Source organism: Otolemur garnettii, unplaced genomic scaffold (genome assembly GCF_000181295.1).
Source record: "Otolemur garnettii isolate 467f Iridium unplaced genomic scaffold, OtoGar3 scaffold00017, whole genome shotgun sequence".
In the NCBI taxonomy this organism is placed as follows: domain Eukaryota; kingdom Metazoa; phylum Chordata; class Mammalia; order Primates; family Galagidae; genus Otolemur; species Otolemur garnettii.
Genome location: NW_003852412.1, coordinates 12,964,326 through 12,981,901, shown reverse-complemented (window position 1 = coordinate 12,981,901; position 17,576 = coordinate 12,964,326). Strand labels below are relative to the sequence as shown.

General features: G+C 40.7%; 1 protein-coding gene across 1 annotated transcript in view; it reads left to right on the top strand.

The window, feature by feature from the left end:
* ARSB (arylsulfatase B) overlaps nucleotides 1–17,576 on the top strand; it is a 168,593-nt gene that overhangs the window by 77,969 nt on the left and 73,048 nt on the right. Inside the window, exon 5 of the mRNA XM_003785937.3 lies at nucleotides 2,607–2,850. Coding sequence (XP_003785985.1) covers nucleotides 2,607–2,850 — 244 coding nt within the window. The remainder of the gene's footprint in view (nucleotides 1–2,606; nucleotides 2,851–17,576) is intronic.

Genomic DNA, 17,576 nt, shown 5'->3' with positions numbered 1-17,576 from the left:
AAAAAAAAAAAAAGATTTAAGGAAAGGTTCTTATGAGTCTGTGATATCAGACGATGAGTCTGTCTGTCACTCATTCCTGTGTTGAAGAATTGTTTCCTTCCTCTAATCTCGTTGAAGATTTTCCTCTGCTCTCCTTCACAAAGCACAGATTGTAGTCAAGCTGGGGGGTGGTGGCCCATGCCTATAATCCTAGCACTTGGGAGGCCAAAGCAGCAGATTGCTTGAGCTCAGGAGTTTGAGACCAGCCTGGGCAGAGAGAGACCCCCATCTCTACTAAAAGTAGAAAAAAACCTTGCTGGGCATTGTGGCAGGCACCTGTAGTCCCAGCTGTTCAGGAGGGTGAGACAAGAGAATCATTTGAGCCCAGGAGTTTGAGGTTGGTGTGAGCTATGACACCACAGCACTCTACTCAGGGCAACTGAGTGAGACTTTGTCTCAAAAAAAAAAAAAAAAGAAAGAAAGAAAGAGCTCTATCAAAACCTTCCTTGGCTTTCTTAAATTCTTTCCCATTAGCACAGAAGTTTCTCAGAAACAAATCACTGTTGCCTTGAAATACATGTAACTCTCCTTCTGTCTCACAGGGAGAATGGGTGTTTGGCCACGCTGGTGGCCTTCACTGGGAAGTGAAGGTTGATGTGGCCTTCCTGTGTGAGCCCACTCTTCTAGGGATAGCAGGAGCATGGTGCTCTGGGGCAGAGGCCTAAGTGGGGGGCCACACAGATGGAGTTGGAATCCTACTGTTGCTACCTATTAGCTATTAGGCCTTTTCAAAACTCATTTTTTTAAAGCAACAAAATAGTTAATAATGCTAGACTTTGTAGGTTGTTGTAAATATTAAAAACAACAATTGCTACCATTTATTGAGTACATAGGTTGTACCAGGGGCCCTGCCAAGAAATTATCATCAATGGTGTCATTTCATTCTCATCGTAATATGTGGAATAGTGCTATGATTTGAATGTGGTCTGTCCCCACCAGAACTCACTGTGAAGTCTCATTGCACATGCATCAGTCTAGGGAGGTGGGCTTGGCGGGGAGGGTGTTTGGGTCATGGGGGCAGATCTCGCATGCGTAGTTCAATGCTGTCCGACTGGAATGAGTTCTTGCCCTTGGATTAGTTCCCACAAGAGCAAGCTGTTATAAAGCAAGTTTCTTTCTCCTGTTGGGTCCCACTTTTCACATACCTATTTTCCTGTGCAATTCTGCACCGTGTTATGAAGCAGCCCAAAGCCCTCACCAGGAGCCAAGCAGACGTGGTACATCCTCTTGGATTTACCAGTCACCAGAATGGCGAGCCAAATAAGCCTCTTTTCTTTATAAATTACCCAGCCACAGGTATTCTGTTACAGCAACACAAAATGGACTAAGGCAAGTAGGAATTATCATTTCCATATTAAAGAGGAGGAAGCTGAGGTATTGCCTCTGGTCACAAAGCTTACTTGCATCAGGTCTGTGACTCCAGATTCTCAGAGAGATAATGTGAGATCAAAGTGGGAGCTGGTGCTTAAGAAACGTTTGTCCTCTGTCCCCCCATGTACATCCGGTGGCTTTGCTAGATCTCTGGTTTCTGCAATAGATCTTGGTAAGTTAACGCTCTGTAGAGCACATCTGTCATACTGCCCTCATGTGGTTCGTTTGGGTAATAGTGGTTTTTAATAAACATTTAATTAAAATGTAATATGTGCAAAATAAGCATTATTTAAACTGTGTCTATAAAATCACGTAAGTGTGTGGATACTTTTGGAGCTCTGTCTGATTCTGTAACCTAGTATACGAGAAATAGCACATTTTGGTTTCTACAGTCCAACTTAATACCTAACTCTGAGCCCACTTGGCTGGTGAGGTCTTAACTTCAGTGACTCCAGGGGCTTCTAACACTGTCTTTGCCAGTGTTCCCTGTCCCCGCTTGTCTTGGAAGAGAAACCTTCTCTTCCCTGGCATTGCACATGATGAAGCTTTATCTCACCATCTAGTCAAGAAGGGAGGAGTTTTCCTTGCAATTCTTTTTTCCACCCAATTGCTCTGTTTACAGAGATAATTATAAACCACTGGAGGAATCCTCAACTTTCACACTTAACAAAGAGCTCAGCTGACCAGGGAGCAGAATGTTAATTCAATTACCAGTTTAAATGCTAGAACACTTTTCCAAAAGAAAAACCAAAAGATCTGTCCCTACTTACCAGGAACTTAATATTACTAATGACTTGAAACTCACTCCAAGTTTTCTTTTCACATATGGTCAGGGCCCCAACTTCCACAGACTTGTTCTCCTGTGCTATACAAAGTTACACACATACATTTGAAACTTAGTTGCTGGGCACAGGGATCTCTTCAAAGCACATACCATCAGAGGACAGCCTTGTTTCTCAATGGCTCTATACGTGGAGGATTTATAGGTCTCATGTCAGATATGTGCCATCTTGGACCTCGGTTATGGCTGTGTGATAGATGGCAGTGTCAGGTGGGACAGGGCCGTTAGTATGGAGGGACAAGGAGTTATCTTATTCCTTAAGCACCATTTGATAATAACATACATAGAAGTCTCCATTCTTAAATGTATTTGAGGGTTAACAGCATGCTCATGCCGAGACCCACTTGTGTTTCAGATAACGGAGGGCAGACTTTGGCAGGGGGCAATAACTGGCCCCTTCGCGGAAGAAAATGGAGCCTGTGGGAAGGAGGTGTCCGAGGGGTGGGCTTTGTGGCAAGCCCCTTGCTGAAACAGAAGGGCGTGAAGAACCGGGAGCTCATCCACATCTCTGACTGGCTGCCTACGCTCGTGAAGCTGGCCGGGGGACACACCAATGGCACCAAGCCTCTGGACGGCTTCGACGTGTGGGAAACTATCAGGTACCTGTAAATCTCCCCTTTTCCTCCCAGAACAGAAACTCCAAGAACAGCTTGACTCCAGCTGAATGAGAATAACTTTTGTGTGAAAATGATAGTTCAGCTTACAAATACAAGATTTTTTTTGTTTTAGAAGTGCCTTTAGAAATATTATAATTAGATATCTATTTTTTAAGTTCTAAATTTGAGATCATGGGTCTGTATTTTACGTGAAGAATAAGATTGCCCTGCCTCTCACCTCTGTAGAAGGTCTATAGCCGAGAAGCTTTGCTTAGAAGTAGGTGAGGGTATTGTTAGCTTTCAGCTGGGGGGTGGGGGGCACCTGCCCTGTTGGCTGCTAGAAGAATGGAGGACCAAGCAGGGGGAAGAGCTGGAACAAGAGCCAAGGATATGTTTAGTTCATTTGTTAGTGGGTATCTAACAAGCAACATGCCACTCCTGTTCAAGGTGCTTAGAAATTAGGAATGAACAAGACAGGCAAGATCCTGGTTCTCAAGGAGCTTATCTTTCAGAAGGGGGAGAAAGTATTAAGCAAGTAAACAGGTAAATAAGCAAGATGACTCCCAAGGTGATAAGAGCTGTGAAGGCATAAAACAGTATGTCATGTTAGGGAGAGCTGGCAGATGCTAAGGAGATAGGGAGCAGGACCTAGACTTAGCTTTTGAAATAGTGGTGGTCCTTTTCCTGCATAGACATCACAGTGCAGAGCAGTGACCCCTGGGGTGAGAAGGCATGTGCCTTAGAAGGTGAGAGGGGCTTCCTTGGAGTGCAGCCAGAGAACTTTTTTTTTTTGATACAGAGTCTCACTATGTCATTTTCTTGGACTTAAGCGATTCTCTTGCCTCAGCCTCCTGAGTAGCTGGGACTGCAGGTGCCCACCGGAATGCCTGGCTATTTTTTGGCTGCAGTTGTCACTGTTGTCTGGCAGGCCCCGGCCGGGTTCGAAGCCGCCAGCTCCCGTGTATGTGGCTGGTACCCTAGCCGCTGAGCTACAGGTGCTGAGCCAACTTTCAGTCTTCTATTTGTATTTAATTTTATCTCATCCTTTTTGAAGTGTATGTTTGATGGTACAGCATATATATTAGTAGATTTGCTCATATTCCTATTTAGAAATACATGTGTACATATTGGAGGTATTGTTTTTACAGGTGGAATGATCATTGTCTGCTCTAATGGTTTTCAGCCTTTGTTTGATGTTATAGCTTAGTGTGGAGTGTTTGCAGCTAATTGGTCCCCTAGTGATCAGGAGAAGACTTTTTCACACCCTTTCTTCTTCATCCCACTCCAGGTGTCCTAGTTCAAAAAATGGTAGGCTTCAGGTTTCTGTTAGTAGGAAATACACAAAAGAGTATTTGGGAGTAAAGAGCAATGATGTATTTAATACGCTAGGAGTTCAGGAAAAAAATTGTGTGTGTGTGTGTGTGTATACAGAGAGAAAGAGAACTCAACTGGACTCCAATATTAACAAACAAAAGATTATAGGTAAAGGGCATAGGTATTCTTTTATTATGTCTTATTTTCACAAAATTTTGTAAACCTGAATTTATTTACAAATAAAAAGTTTTAAAAAATAGGAAGTTCTGGCATCACTGGGCCAACAACTGACTGGAATTAAATAGTTGCTGTCTTCCTTACATGAAGTTTTTTTTGTTGTTGTTTTTTTTTGAGACAGGAGCCTTAAGCTGTACCCCTGAGTAGAGTGCCGTGGCATCACAGCTCATAGCAACCTCCAACTCCTGGGCTCAAGCGAGTCTCCTGCCTCCGCCTCCCGAGTAGCTGGGACCACAGGCGCCTGCCACAACGCCCGGCTATTTTTGGTTGCAGCCGTCATTGTTGTTTGGCAGGCACAGGCTGGATTCAAACCCACCACCCTGGGTGTACATGGCTGGCGCCTTAGCCACTTGAGCTACAGGCACCGAGCCCCTTAGATGAAGTATTTACCCTTCAATCACCAGTCTCCGTTGCTCCCAACTCCCAGCACAGGCCCACTGCACTCATATTGTCCCACCTTCCTAGTCCCTATGGGCATTTAAGTTTACAATCCACCTTGCACATAATCACAGTGTGATTATTAAATTATGTGCCATAATTTAACCAATCCCCAATTATTATCTTTTTACATTATCAATTTTTATATAATTAATACATTTCAAAAAGTAGGGTTTGGCATAAGATTGTCTTATACAAAGGAAGTCTGACAGCTACTAAAGATGAAACATTAAAGTCTTACCAATTTAGGAATGGATGGAGGAAGCGTTCCGCCAGCTGCCCAGCCTCTCACTACGTGGAGTCCATGGGCTTCGAGCTCATGAGTCTCATCCAGAAAGGTGACACTAGGAAGGGTATTCTCTTGCAAACCCGAGGGAAAATCTGATTCAATAGGCTTTATAACGTTCCTTAGATTGTTTTGCAATGCAACGTTTCTCTGTTTTCCTTGGAGAATTTAGCAAATTTTAAAGATCACTTCTCAAGCAGCAAGTTTATAGCAGTGGGTAGTCATTTCATTACTAGCATCCAAGTCATAGAAAAGTTAATGCCGGCTTGGCGCCTGTGGCTCAAGTGGCTAAGGCGCCAGCCACATACACCTAAGGTGGCAGGTTCGAATCCCCAGCCCGGACCTGCCAAACAACAATGATGGCTGCAACCAAAAAATGGCCAGGCGTTGTGGTGGGTGCCTGTGGTCCCAGCTACTTGGGAGGCAGAGGCAGGAGACTCGCTTGAGCCCAGGAGTTGGAGGTTGCTGTGAGCGTGATGCCATGGCACTCTACCCAGGGGGATAGCTTGAGGCTCCGTCTCAAAAAAAAAAAAGAAAAGAAAAGAAAAGAAAAGTTAATGCCACTGAATAACTAGGCAGGAGACAAACAACAAAATCTTGTCTCCCATCACTTATTTTGAACTCATTATTTGCTCATTCATATGGGATGACTTGTTTTCTCTTTCTTTAAAATATTTCTGCTTCTATTCATGACCTAAATTTGTTATGTTTAACTTCAATTTAACTTAATATCCCCAAGTGTCAGTAATGTATGCTCATTGCAGATAATTTACAAACTATAAAAAATAAAAATAAGCATCCAAATGCCACCTGAAAATAGCTACTGTAAATTTTTTTCCTACATAGTTCTTCGCCATTTCACAGATCATGGGTTTTCTTTGGAGGGGGAGTTGTTTTAAGAGACAAGGTCTTGCTGTGTTGTCCAGGCAGGAGTACAGTGGTATGGTCGTAGCTCACTGTAACTTCAAACTCCTGGGCTCAAGCAATCCTCCTGTCTCAGCCTTCAAGTAGTTCGAGGACTACAGGCATGAGCCACCACACTCAGCTGAGTTTTAAATTGTTTTGGTAGAAATAGGATCTCACTATATTGCCAGTCTTGAACTCCTGGCCTCAAGCGATCTTCCTGCCTCAGCTTCCCAAAGTGCTGGAATTACAGGCATGAACTAGTGTGTTCAGCTCAAATCATTGGTTTTTTATATCATCCAAGAAACTCATAAACACTCTTACACTGACTGCATATTCAATCATATGGATGTAACTATGTAACCATTTCTTTAACTTTGATTTTTTTATTTATCTAAATGATAATACTAGAATGAACTATTTATACATAAAATCATTGTCTGCATTTTATATTTTTTCCCTTAAATATAAGTGATATGAAATGTGATTGTCGAACTAAAGAAAGTGACCCTTTTAAAAGCACTTTATGTACATTACACAGTTGCTTTCCAAAAAAAACTGTACCAAGGTACTCTTATTCCATTGATGCACCATCCTCATAGGTTTTTCTTAGATTTAAAAAAATCTTTGCTGACAAAGCAGTTTTGTTTAACTTGATATTTTATTATTAAAGAGATTAATTTTAACTGTTTATATTCCATTCATACTTTCTGTTTTGGATATATTCACTTCATGTCTTTTTATATTAATTTATTGAAGAATGTGGATCTTGCTGATTTATTTCCTTTATGTCAAGTTGTTTGACTATTTATTGCAAATCTTTTTCCTATCTTAAATTTTGTCGATGTTTTTGACATGGATATCTTCCTCATGTGAATCATGAACTTATGGAAAAAAGTACCTAATCATATGCACAAAAATCTAGATAGAACTTACTTTATGATATTAGAAATTGATTACATGTTCTTTTCTATGTGATTACAAGTTGAAAATTATGAAGAAAACATTCTTTTTGTTGTTGTTGTTGTTGTTGCAGTTTGGCCGGGGCCGGGTTCGAACCCACCATCCTCCGTATATGGGGCCGGTGCCCTATTCACTGAGCCACAGGTGCCGCCTAAAAAAAACATTCTTTACAAAAACCTATAGATCTCTTGCTAATTTTAACACAAAACTTAACTCTCACTCATGATAAAAAGGAAATGAAACAAAAATCCCCCAGCAAGGCAAAATTTAAACTTTAATTCAGGTTATCACCAACTTCCAGTGCAAATTAAAGGCTGTAGGTTTGGCATAAAATAGGAGAAAAGTCTGAATGGTTTTGTTATAACAATACGTGCAGCATATCCAATCAGTTTTCATTTTTGTTTTGTGTGTGTTTTGGTGCCAAAAATGTTAAAACCCCGGTTTATAAAACCACACAGTAGCAAATGGAATCAAAGCTCTATAGCATACTTCACAAGAAGAAAGTAGGCTGGAACCAAGAAGCAATTGCATTCATTATTAGTTATTTCCTTTGTCCTCAGTTTACTGGGATTATTATCTCTGACAGCACTCACATCGTTGATGTTTCTCCATGTTGCCCAATTTTGGATTGTAAATACACACTTCAGTTTTAAGATTATCCTGAACAGAAGCAACCTTTCAAGAGTTTAGCTCATGTTTGCTTCTGCCTACGGAGAAATGGGGAAAGTTTGGTCACCTTTAGCTCCAAATTGCAGGTGTTTTTCAGTGTTAGAATATTCTCCTAGTGACCAGTCTATTATGGAACATCTCTTTGTTCTTCAACAGTATGTACACAATGGTGACTGCAGGGCTTTAACCACAAGATATGGCCAAAATGATTGTCCAAGTATGCTAACTCATGAGATAGTGGGCTTTCCTTCTTTACTTAAAAATAAAATTTCTTCCCAGAGTTTAATCAAGCATATCAAGACTTGTTCTCGGAAATTCAGCAAATTTCTCTTTGGTAGTGAAGAATCACTCTCTTTATGCCTCATTTATTGATAAAAGTTTCTTTAAAAATGATTCAGCCCCTGGATCAGTGAAGCTGATGCCTCCCATGGCATGAGGCAAGCCGTCTTTCAGTGTCAGGGCAGAGCATTTGACACTCAGGCCTGCTGATACAGAAATTGACCAGCCAGTCCCCTTGACATCGGAACTTCTTTTCCAGAGCAGCAAAAACAAATGGACAGCCAAATGTCAGAGAAACTTGATCTGTGCCCAGAGGTCTGGAACTTTTTCCCAGAAATGGAAATACCATTCCCAACATGAGGGTAGTTTTTGAAAATTTCGAAAGAGGCTCATGAAATAGGAATGCCAGTAGCAGGGGAAAAATTGAATTGCCTGTGCTGAGACCACCAGAGGTTTAACTAGTTGTATAGTTGTCAGTTTCTCTTAAGCTTGCTTCAAAATGTGAGAAGGAATACCTGCAGTTTTGGAGTGGGGACATTATTTGGCATAAAACCTCCTTCAACTGCTCCAGTTTTTCTTCTTTCTAAGCTACAGACCATGTTTGTCTTTTCTAGGGAAATGACTTCTCCAAGCTCTTTCCAATTCCATAGGTTTTTCTGCTTTTCGCTTTGATAAGCAGAGGTTGTTGGAAGACATTTCAGTTGTTTGACAAGAAGGAAAAGCAAAAGATTCACACTTCATAAATTGCTTTGAAATTATTTTATCATTAATTAAACTTAAAGCACGGCCCCTGATTATAATAGTATGAATGGTTTTTCTTTGTCATCATTGGGGAACTCTTTTAGATTTCTATGTCATAACAAGACAATGGTGACAATTGGCTATTATCTGATAATGTAAAAAAACTTAAACATTTAATATGTTGTTGTAAAGACATTGCCTCCTCCCATGAATATCATTTCAAGAAGAAAGAAGGCTGAGTGTAATGGCTCATGCCTGTAAGTCTAACACTCTAGGAGGCTGAGGTGGGAGGATCCCTTGAGCTCAGGAGTTTAAGACCAGGCTGAGCAAGAACAAAACCCTGTCTCTACCAAACACGGAAAATTTACCCAGGCCTTGTGGTAGGTGCCTACAGTCTCAGCTACTTGGGAAGCTGGGGCAGGAGGATGCTTGAGCCCCGAAGTTTGAGGTTGCTGTGGGCTGTGATGATGCCAATGCACTCTACTGGAGACAACAGAGCGAGACTCTGTCTCAAAAAACAGAAGAAGAAAGTTGAAGAAAATATAAATCACTTTTCATCCCTTTCACAGATGCTGTGAAGCCCAATGAAGCATGATGGTCCACGAGCTGGGGGTGTGGCTCATGCCTGTAATCCCAGCACTCTGGGAGGCTGAGGTGGGAGGATCACTTGAGCCCAGGAGTTTCAGACCAGCCTGAGCAAGAGTGAGATCCCATCTCTACCAAAAAAAGAAAAATTAGCCAGGCATTGTGGTGGGTGCCTGTGGTCCCATGTACTCAGGAGACTGAGGCAGGAGAAGTGCTTAATCCCAGGAGTTTGAGATTGCTGTGAGCTAGGATGATGCCACAGCGCTCTAGTCTGGGTGACAGAGTGAGACTCTGTCTCAAAAAATAATAAATAAATAAATGAAGAAGGATACTCTTTCCAAATATTGGCAAGACACCCCAGAATAGTATATCCCTTTTCACTGATCTGTGGTACTACTGTAATTTTATCAGTACTAGGATCTGTCTTGGTGTCCCTGGTCTTGGTCCACTGACTTTTCTGTTCTTATGGTAGCACCTCACTGTTTGATTCTTATTTTTTTAAGGATGCTTAAATATCTGATAGAAATAATTATCAGCCTTTCCTTCATCGTATTTCCTTCATAAAATGTTCTTGACGAGTCTCACTTTGTAAATTTATTTCTGACAAACTCTAAAAATATTTTGTTAAATAAAAAGACCAGCTTTTTATAAATTGGGTTGCATGAGAGTCAGCCTGTAAATGAACTTGGGAAGAAGGAGCATATTCATTCTTGTCACTTGGGCCCTTAAAGTTGTTCCCCAGCTTACTCATTCTCTTTTCAGTTTTTCAAAGAGTCTTTTTTTTAATATTATATTTCATTTTGGATAGATTCTGTTGCTAAGCCTTCATGTCTAATCTTTTGAGAATTCCATCCAATGTTTTTTCATCTAACACATTGTGGCTTTCCCTCCTAGAAATTCAACTTGCGTCCTTTTCATATCCTCCGTGTATCTATTTAACTTTCTGAACATACAGAATGTAGTTATAATAACTTGGTTTTTATGTCCCCTGCTATCTCTAACTTCTGTCAGCTCTGTGTTGGTTGTTATTAATTATTCTTCTCCTTATGGGTCATATCCCTTTTAAACTTTAATTTGATGCCAAACATTATACGTTTTCCCTTTGGGGGTGCTAGATATCTTTGAGTGCTCATAGTTTTATACATCATCTTGCTTTGTTCTCAGATGCAATTGTACCTGGAAACAGTTTGATCCTTTTGGGTATTGTTTGTATGATTTATTAGGCAGACCCAGAGCAGTGCTCAGTCTAGGGCTTATTATTCCCCACTACTGAGTCAAAACCCTCTCTAGTAACCTACCCAGTGGCCTGTGAATTAGGAGTGTTTCTAGTCTGGCTGATGGCAACAGGGGCAATTCCCAGCCCTGCATAAAAGCTGAGCATTGTTCCCTTTAATCCTGTCTGATGGTTCTTTGCACCATTGTGATAGTTCACTCACATTCATCTGATCAGTACCCAGCTAAATGCTTTAAGGGGGTCTTCTGTAAATCCCCAGGATTCTCTTTCTGTGCAGCTTTCTCTTCTCTGGCACTCCAACCGATGAACTCTAGCTCCCTTGGTCTCCTTGGACTTGCAGCTCTGTCTCCTCAACTCAGGGAGTCCACTGGGTTGCGTCTGAGATGCCCGTTCTTGCACCAGGGCTTGGAAACTCTCCAGGTAGCAAGCTGGACAATGATAAGACTCGTCTCCTTGGTTTCCCATCTTTCAAAGATTAGTGTCCTTTGCTTATATGCAGTGTTTGAAAACTGGGGCTTTTTTTTTTGCAGTTTTTGGCCAGGCTGGGCTTGAACCCGCCACCTCTGTTATATGGGGCCAGTGCCCCACTCCTTTGAGCCACAGGCACCGCCCTGGGTTTGTTTTTTTTAGTGTTCTGGTTTTGTTTGTTTTGTTTTAAGCAGGACAATAAGTAAATCTGGTTTGCTGGTTACTCTATCTTTGCTGGAAGCAAAATTATCCAAAGAAAATTTTATGGTGTTTATTTTCTTGCCTTATATTTTCATTCTTCTTTCTCATTATCGAGTGTTTGTTAATTCATTTTAGGATCATAGACTCAGCTTTTCAAAATAGAATATTATAAATCTTAAATCTTAAGAACTGTTCTTTCCAAAAGAAGTTTCATGTTCTGCATTCAGCTTTCTAATCACATGTAGTGAAATTAGACACATATAGATCTATATGTTTAGGCTCAGCACCCATAGCACAGTGGTTACGGCACCAGCCAGATACACGGAGACTGGCGGGTTCAAACTGGCCCGGGCCAGCTAAAACACAATGACAAGTGCAACAAAAAATAGCTGGGTGCCTGTAGTCCCAGCTACTTGGGAGGCTGAGGCAAGAGAATCACTTAAGCCTAAGAGTTTGAGGTTGCTGTGAGCTGTGACGCCACAGCACTCTACCAAGGCCAACATAGTAAGACTATCTCAAAAAAAAAAATCTGTATGTTTAATTATCTTTTATGTTACCAACACTTTTATAACTTTCCCATTCACTAGTTCTTAAGTTTAATTAATCTTTTGATTAGTTGGTTAATATTTTAAAGTAATTTTTCAGTGGAGGTACATAAATGATAAGTTTTTCTGAATTTTTGCCTATGAAAGAATATATTTCTTTTACGTTATTGGTAAGCTTTAATAGCAATTATGGCACAAATGATGATTTCTTCTGTGACCCTTGTATTTAGAAGTATGTTCTTTAGTTCCCAAATATTTTACAGTTTCCCTAGTTATATTATTGATATCTAGTTAATTTCTGTTGTCATCAGAGGACATATTTTTTATTATTTTTTCCTTTTAAATTTGAGACTTGGCCCACATTGAATATATAGTCTTTATTGGTGTCCGTATCATGTGTTATTGAGAAGAAATGTATGGGTGGCGCCTGTGGCTCAAGGAGTAGGGTGCTGGCCCCACATACTGGGGGTGGTGGGTTCAAGCCCGGCCCCAGCCAAAACTGCAAAAAAGAAAAAAAAAAAAAGAAAAGAAATGTATGTTCTGTAGTTATTGAGTATAGTGTTAGGTTTTTCTTTGTGATGCAATCTGAAAACATTTTATTTTTGTAGATAAGTTTATTGCTATGACTGATATTTTTATTCTTAGTTTTGTTATTTTGCCATGTTTACTTTTATCTTTACCTTTTATTTATTAGTTCTTTTAATAGTTGGAACAGTTATATTTTATTTCAGTATTCACATTATACTAATATCTTTATATAATTATTTTAGTTCCTTTATTCCTTTTTTCTTTTCTTATGAGACAGAGTCTTTCTCTGTCACTCCAGCTATAGGGCAGTGGCATCATCATAGCTCACAGCAACCTCAAACTTCTGAGCACAAGTGATCCTCCTGCCTCAGGCTTCCAAGTAGCTGGGACCACAGGTCCCTGGCCCAGTGGCAGGCTATTGTTTTGTTGCAGTTGTCATTGTTGGTTAGCTGGCCTGGGCCAGGTTCAAACCCGCCAATGTCGGTATATGTGGCTGGTGCCATAACCACGGTGCCATGGACGCCAAGCCTAAAATTTCTGAATCTTTTTTTTTTTTTTTAGCATATGGGCAGTTGCTGGTTCAATTATATTTGATTCATGCTGAAGTATCAGATAACAGTTTTCTTCTGCTTTGTGACTTTTTTATTTCTTAATATAGGAGAATGTTTTCATTTGCTGAATTTTTGAATTCTTATTTTCTATTTTTTAAATTTGTATAGTAACTGTGTACAGATGCTGAGTTCTTTTTGTTGTTGCATTTGTGTTCATGTATGTTGGCTTTTCCTGGACCTGCAATAGCAGGCAGTCTGTGGAGATGGGGTTTGGAGAGTTTAACTTACTACTTAGTTTAAGAGCCCTGTATTGCTACAGTGGAGGCAGGCTCTTTAACAGATGCTGCCTCCTTTCTTTCTGGTCCGCGTTCTCATGATTCTACCATATTCTATTGCTTTAGTAGAACTGATCTTTGGCCAGCTCCTTCTTTTCCTTTACTGTTCATCTCCTTCTTCCTATTTTTTTTTTTTTTGAGACACTGTCTTCCTCTGTTACCCTGGGTAGAGAGCCATGACATTACAGCTCATAGCAACCTCAAACTCTTGGGCTTAAGCAGTTCTTTTCCCTCAACCTCCGAGTATCTGGCACTATAAGGTACCCACCATAATACCTTGCTAGTTTTTCTATTTTTAGTAGAGACAGGGTCTCTTGCTCAGGCTGGTCTTGAACTCCTGAGCTCAGGCAATCCACCCACGTGACCTTCCAGAGCTCTAGGCTTATACACACGAGCCACCGTGCTGGGCCTTATTTACTGTTCATCTTCCAGAAGACACTAGTTCTCCCTCTGCTCCTCTCTCAGCGTTGGTGTTGACCCAAGATGGCCATTTCTGTCCTGCTTACTTCCATGTCCAAGTTACTTCCTCGTACTTCCTTTCAACTTCCAGCATCCGTTGCTCTGATGCAGGTGTGAGGCCTGTATCAGTATTTTGTCACATTCGGTGTGACCCTGTCTTTCTGAGGTTTATCTTATCAGACATGCTCTGAGTCCCTTCCCTTTTTGTACCTGCTCCCCCTCTTTTGCATGACCCTGCCTGACTCTGTCCTAGGCTGGGTACTGGCACTGACTCTTCAGATGGTTGTTTCCTCACTTGATCTTTTGAGGTTTAAATATACCTTCTTCTGCTTGTGTTATAGGCGTGCAGTTTGGGTGATTTTGCTCTCTTTACCTACCAATATGTTTGTTTTTTAATTTTTTAATTTTTTTGGAGATAGAGTCTCACTCGTTGCCCTTGGTAGAGTATCGTGGCATCATAGCTCATAGCAACCTCAGACTCTTGGGCTCAAGTGATTCTCTTGCCTCAGCCTCCTGAGTAGCTGAGACTATAGGCACCCACCACAGTACCCAGCTATTTTTAGAGATGGGGTCTCACTCTTGCTCGGGCTGGTCTTGAACCCGTGAGCTCAGGCAATCCACCTGCCTCAGCCTCCCAGAGTGCTAGGATTATAGGCAAGGAGAACACATGGAAAGATTTAAATTTAGATGGCTGCCATTATTCTATGAACATCTAGAAATTCGCATGTTCTTAGGTTCTTGCTCTTCTTGAAGAAAAATAGCACTAGAATCTGTAGATGGAACATTATACGTGTGGTTATGAAATAAAGATGATAGGGAGCTCAAAACCTGCATTCAGAGACTACCATTAAAAACTGTCTATGTGGCTCAGCGCCTGTAGCTCAAGCGGCTAAGGCACCAGCTACATACACCTAAGGTGGCAGGTTCGAATCCCCAGCCCGGGCCCGCCAAACAACAATGATGGCTGCAACCAAAAAAAAAAAAATGGCCAGGCGTTGTGGCGGGCGCCTGTAGTCCTAGCTACTTGGGAGGCAGAGGCAGGAGACTCGCTTGAGCCCAGGAGTTGGAGGTTGCTGTGAGCGTGATGCCACGGCACTCTACCCAGGGGGATAGCTTGAGGCTCTGTCTCAAAAAAAAAAACAAAAAACAAAAAAATGTCTATGTATCAAGTTAAAACAAAATGTTTAAGGAAATGTATGTCATTTTTGATTCCCCACTTTGCCAAGGTCTTTGATCAAAGGACTTCTACCCCACCCAGCATTGGGTGCTCTGAGGGTTGCTCCAAAGTGTCTTGCTGGGTGGTTTCAGACTCTAGGAAGCCACGTATCATGCCTTGTCTCTTCTGTGTCCTCTCGCGTCAGTCTGGTATCTGCTGCCTGGGTGACATGGGCAGGGAGGCAGCCCGGGATCTCTGGAGGGGAGGGCCGTGTGAGGGGCTAGCTCTGCGCACAGCTCATGGGACAGAATCACTCACCTTTTCTTTAGTGTAGCCCCTGAGTCCCATTGTTTGAGGTAAACAACATGAATCCATCATTTTCATCTTTCTTTGGGATCAGGTTTTGATTCTTATGGCAGAATCCAAGAATGTGCTGTTAATCTCCTCAGCCCTGGCATCAGTGAAAATCCCCTCGGGACTCTGGCATCTGGTCTCCTCTTTAGTTTCCAGGGCCCTTGCCAGTTTTCATCTTTTTGTAATTCTTCACGGGCATTAAAAATGGAAATTGGACGCAAGTCACATTAGGCCCTCTGTTTTATCCTGACACTAACCCAGAAGGCCTACCAATTATTTTTCAGTAATGAATAAGAAAAGATTATATTAAGGGTATGATTCAGTGATTTTTGATAACATTACTTTTTCTTGAGTAGCCTACTTAAAAACTTAAGCCTCCTTCATAAAAATGTACATGAAAAAATATCTTCCCATGTATAACCCTATAATAAATGAATTTAACGTTATATTTCCTCACCAAATTTAGTTAAAATTTTATAATTTGCATGCCTAAACCATGCATGGTAATATTTGGATGTTCAAATGGCTTTGCATGGGATTTATGTAAACTCAAAGTCACTTTCACACACACGAAGAAAATAAGTCCTACAAGGAATTTCATGAGGATAGTGGTCAATGACTAGATCTGGTTCTAATCCATTTGTTATTTGTATGGTCTTAGGCAATTACTTAACCTCTTTAATTAACTTGTATAAAATGTGACAACAGCGGTGCCTTCCTCCCAGGCACTAATGTGAGGATTTATGCAGTGCCTAGAATGTAGTAGGAGCTCAGTAGCTGGAAGTAAAGATAATAGTGACCATGGCCATGCTTACAGAGGGTTAACGGGGAGAAATTATCCTGTGGATGGCTCTTCAGTGTTGTAATCAGTAGGTGAGTTTTTTCCTGCAAAATTTCTTCTCAGAAAACATGGTCATGGCCATTTCAAATTCTAAAACTTTGATACTGCCTTCCAGGGTGTGTCTTTTACGACAGATGGTCAGCAGCTAGTGGTAAAAGAAGTATGGAATGTAATAGCATTTCATTTATTTATGGGAAATGTTTCAGTGCCCCACCCTGAAACTAGTAGGAAAATGAAAGTCAAAAACTGGAAACTCTATTTATAAGTGGACAGCACTGTGATCTCAGTGTCTGAAACTGTAGACTTTTAGAAAATATTTATAGCATATTGGAAACTAGTCGCTGATCAGTGACTCACCCTATTTTTGTAAATAAAACTAATTTGGAAAATGTGGAATTCGGGGGTAAATTTAAATGGAATACTCACATATCATCAGAGACACCAGGATATCACTTAATGAGTCTTTCAAGAGAAGAGGATGAAGACAAATGATTAGCTCTTTTGTTAATAGAGGCATTTGCAGTTAATACAGATAATTTGTTTCTGGAGCCTTAAAATAAGTTCAATGGGTGGACACAACACACTCATTACTTTGTTTCACCTAAAACCAGGGCATATCATGAACTTGTATGATTATTGAAAAATCATTTATCATGAACATCATCAGTCATTATTCAGAGATTTAAATTTCACAAATGGAACCAACAGTCTAATGAAGACAGCTTATACAGCTAAACTAAACCATCTGCCTAAACCAAAAAAAAAAAAAAGGAAAATTCCTAGATAACAATTTTTTTTTGTATTTTTTAAAAATATACAGTTTATAATGAGTAGACTGTGAGACTTTGCGATATGGACGCTGATGCTTTTCTAAAAAGAAACTGTAGATAGGAAAGAACATCATAATATGTCTTAGAAATTACAGTTTTATTCTATCCCAGTGTGTTTCTCCCAGTTGCTGGCAACAAGAATGGACAGGAGTATTAACTCTCCATTTTATCCTGAGATCGCTCTTGTATCTGTATCTCAGGTTATAGTCTTATATTGATATGGTATATTCCTTCCATGTCTGCAGAGTCAAGATCCGTATTTTACAATAAGGGAGGTTTCTTTGCCTCAGTTTTCTCATAAGAACTTTGTAAGATAAATACTTTTATCTACATACTGCTAATGAGAAAAACAAAGCCCCAGTTTATATAGTCAGTAATGGGTGGGGTTGGGATGTACACCCTGGAAGCCTTTGCTCTCACAGATAATGTTGTACTGCCTACTAGAGAGTGAGGCCTTCAGGACTGGTAATTATCAGTCCCATAACTATTTTATGGGTTTGATAAAGCCACTCTTGGCTCTACAAGCCTGTAATGTTTACACAGTTGATTTTGCTGAAACTGTTATAAACATACAACTTTTTGTTTTCATCCCACTTTGGTATACACAACTTTAAGAAAAAAATTGTGTCATTATGCTAAAACTTTGTGTTTCTGTGACTAATATTCCTTTGAAGGGACATACTAATGGACTGATTATAGCAAATTATCAATAAATTTGATTTCTGGCTCGGCACCTATAGCTCAACCGGCTAAGGCGCCAGCCACGTACACCTAAGGTGGCGGGTTCGAATCCCCAGCCCGGACCCGCCAAA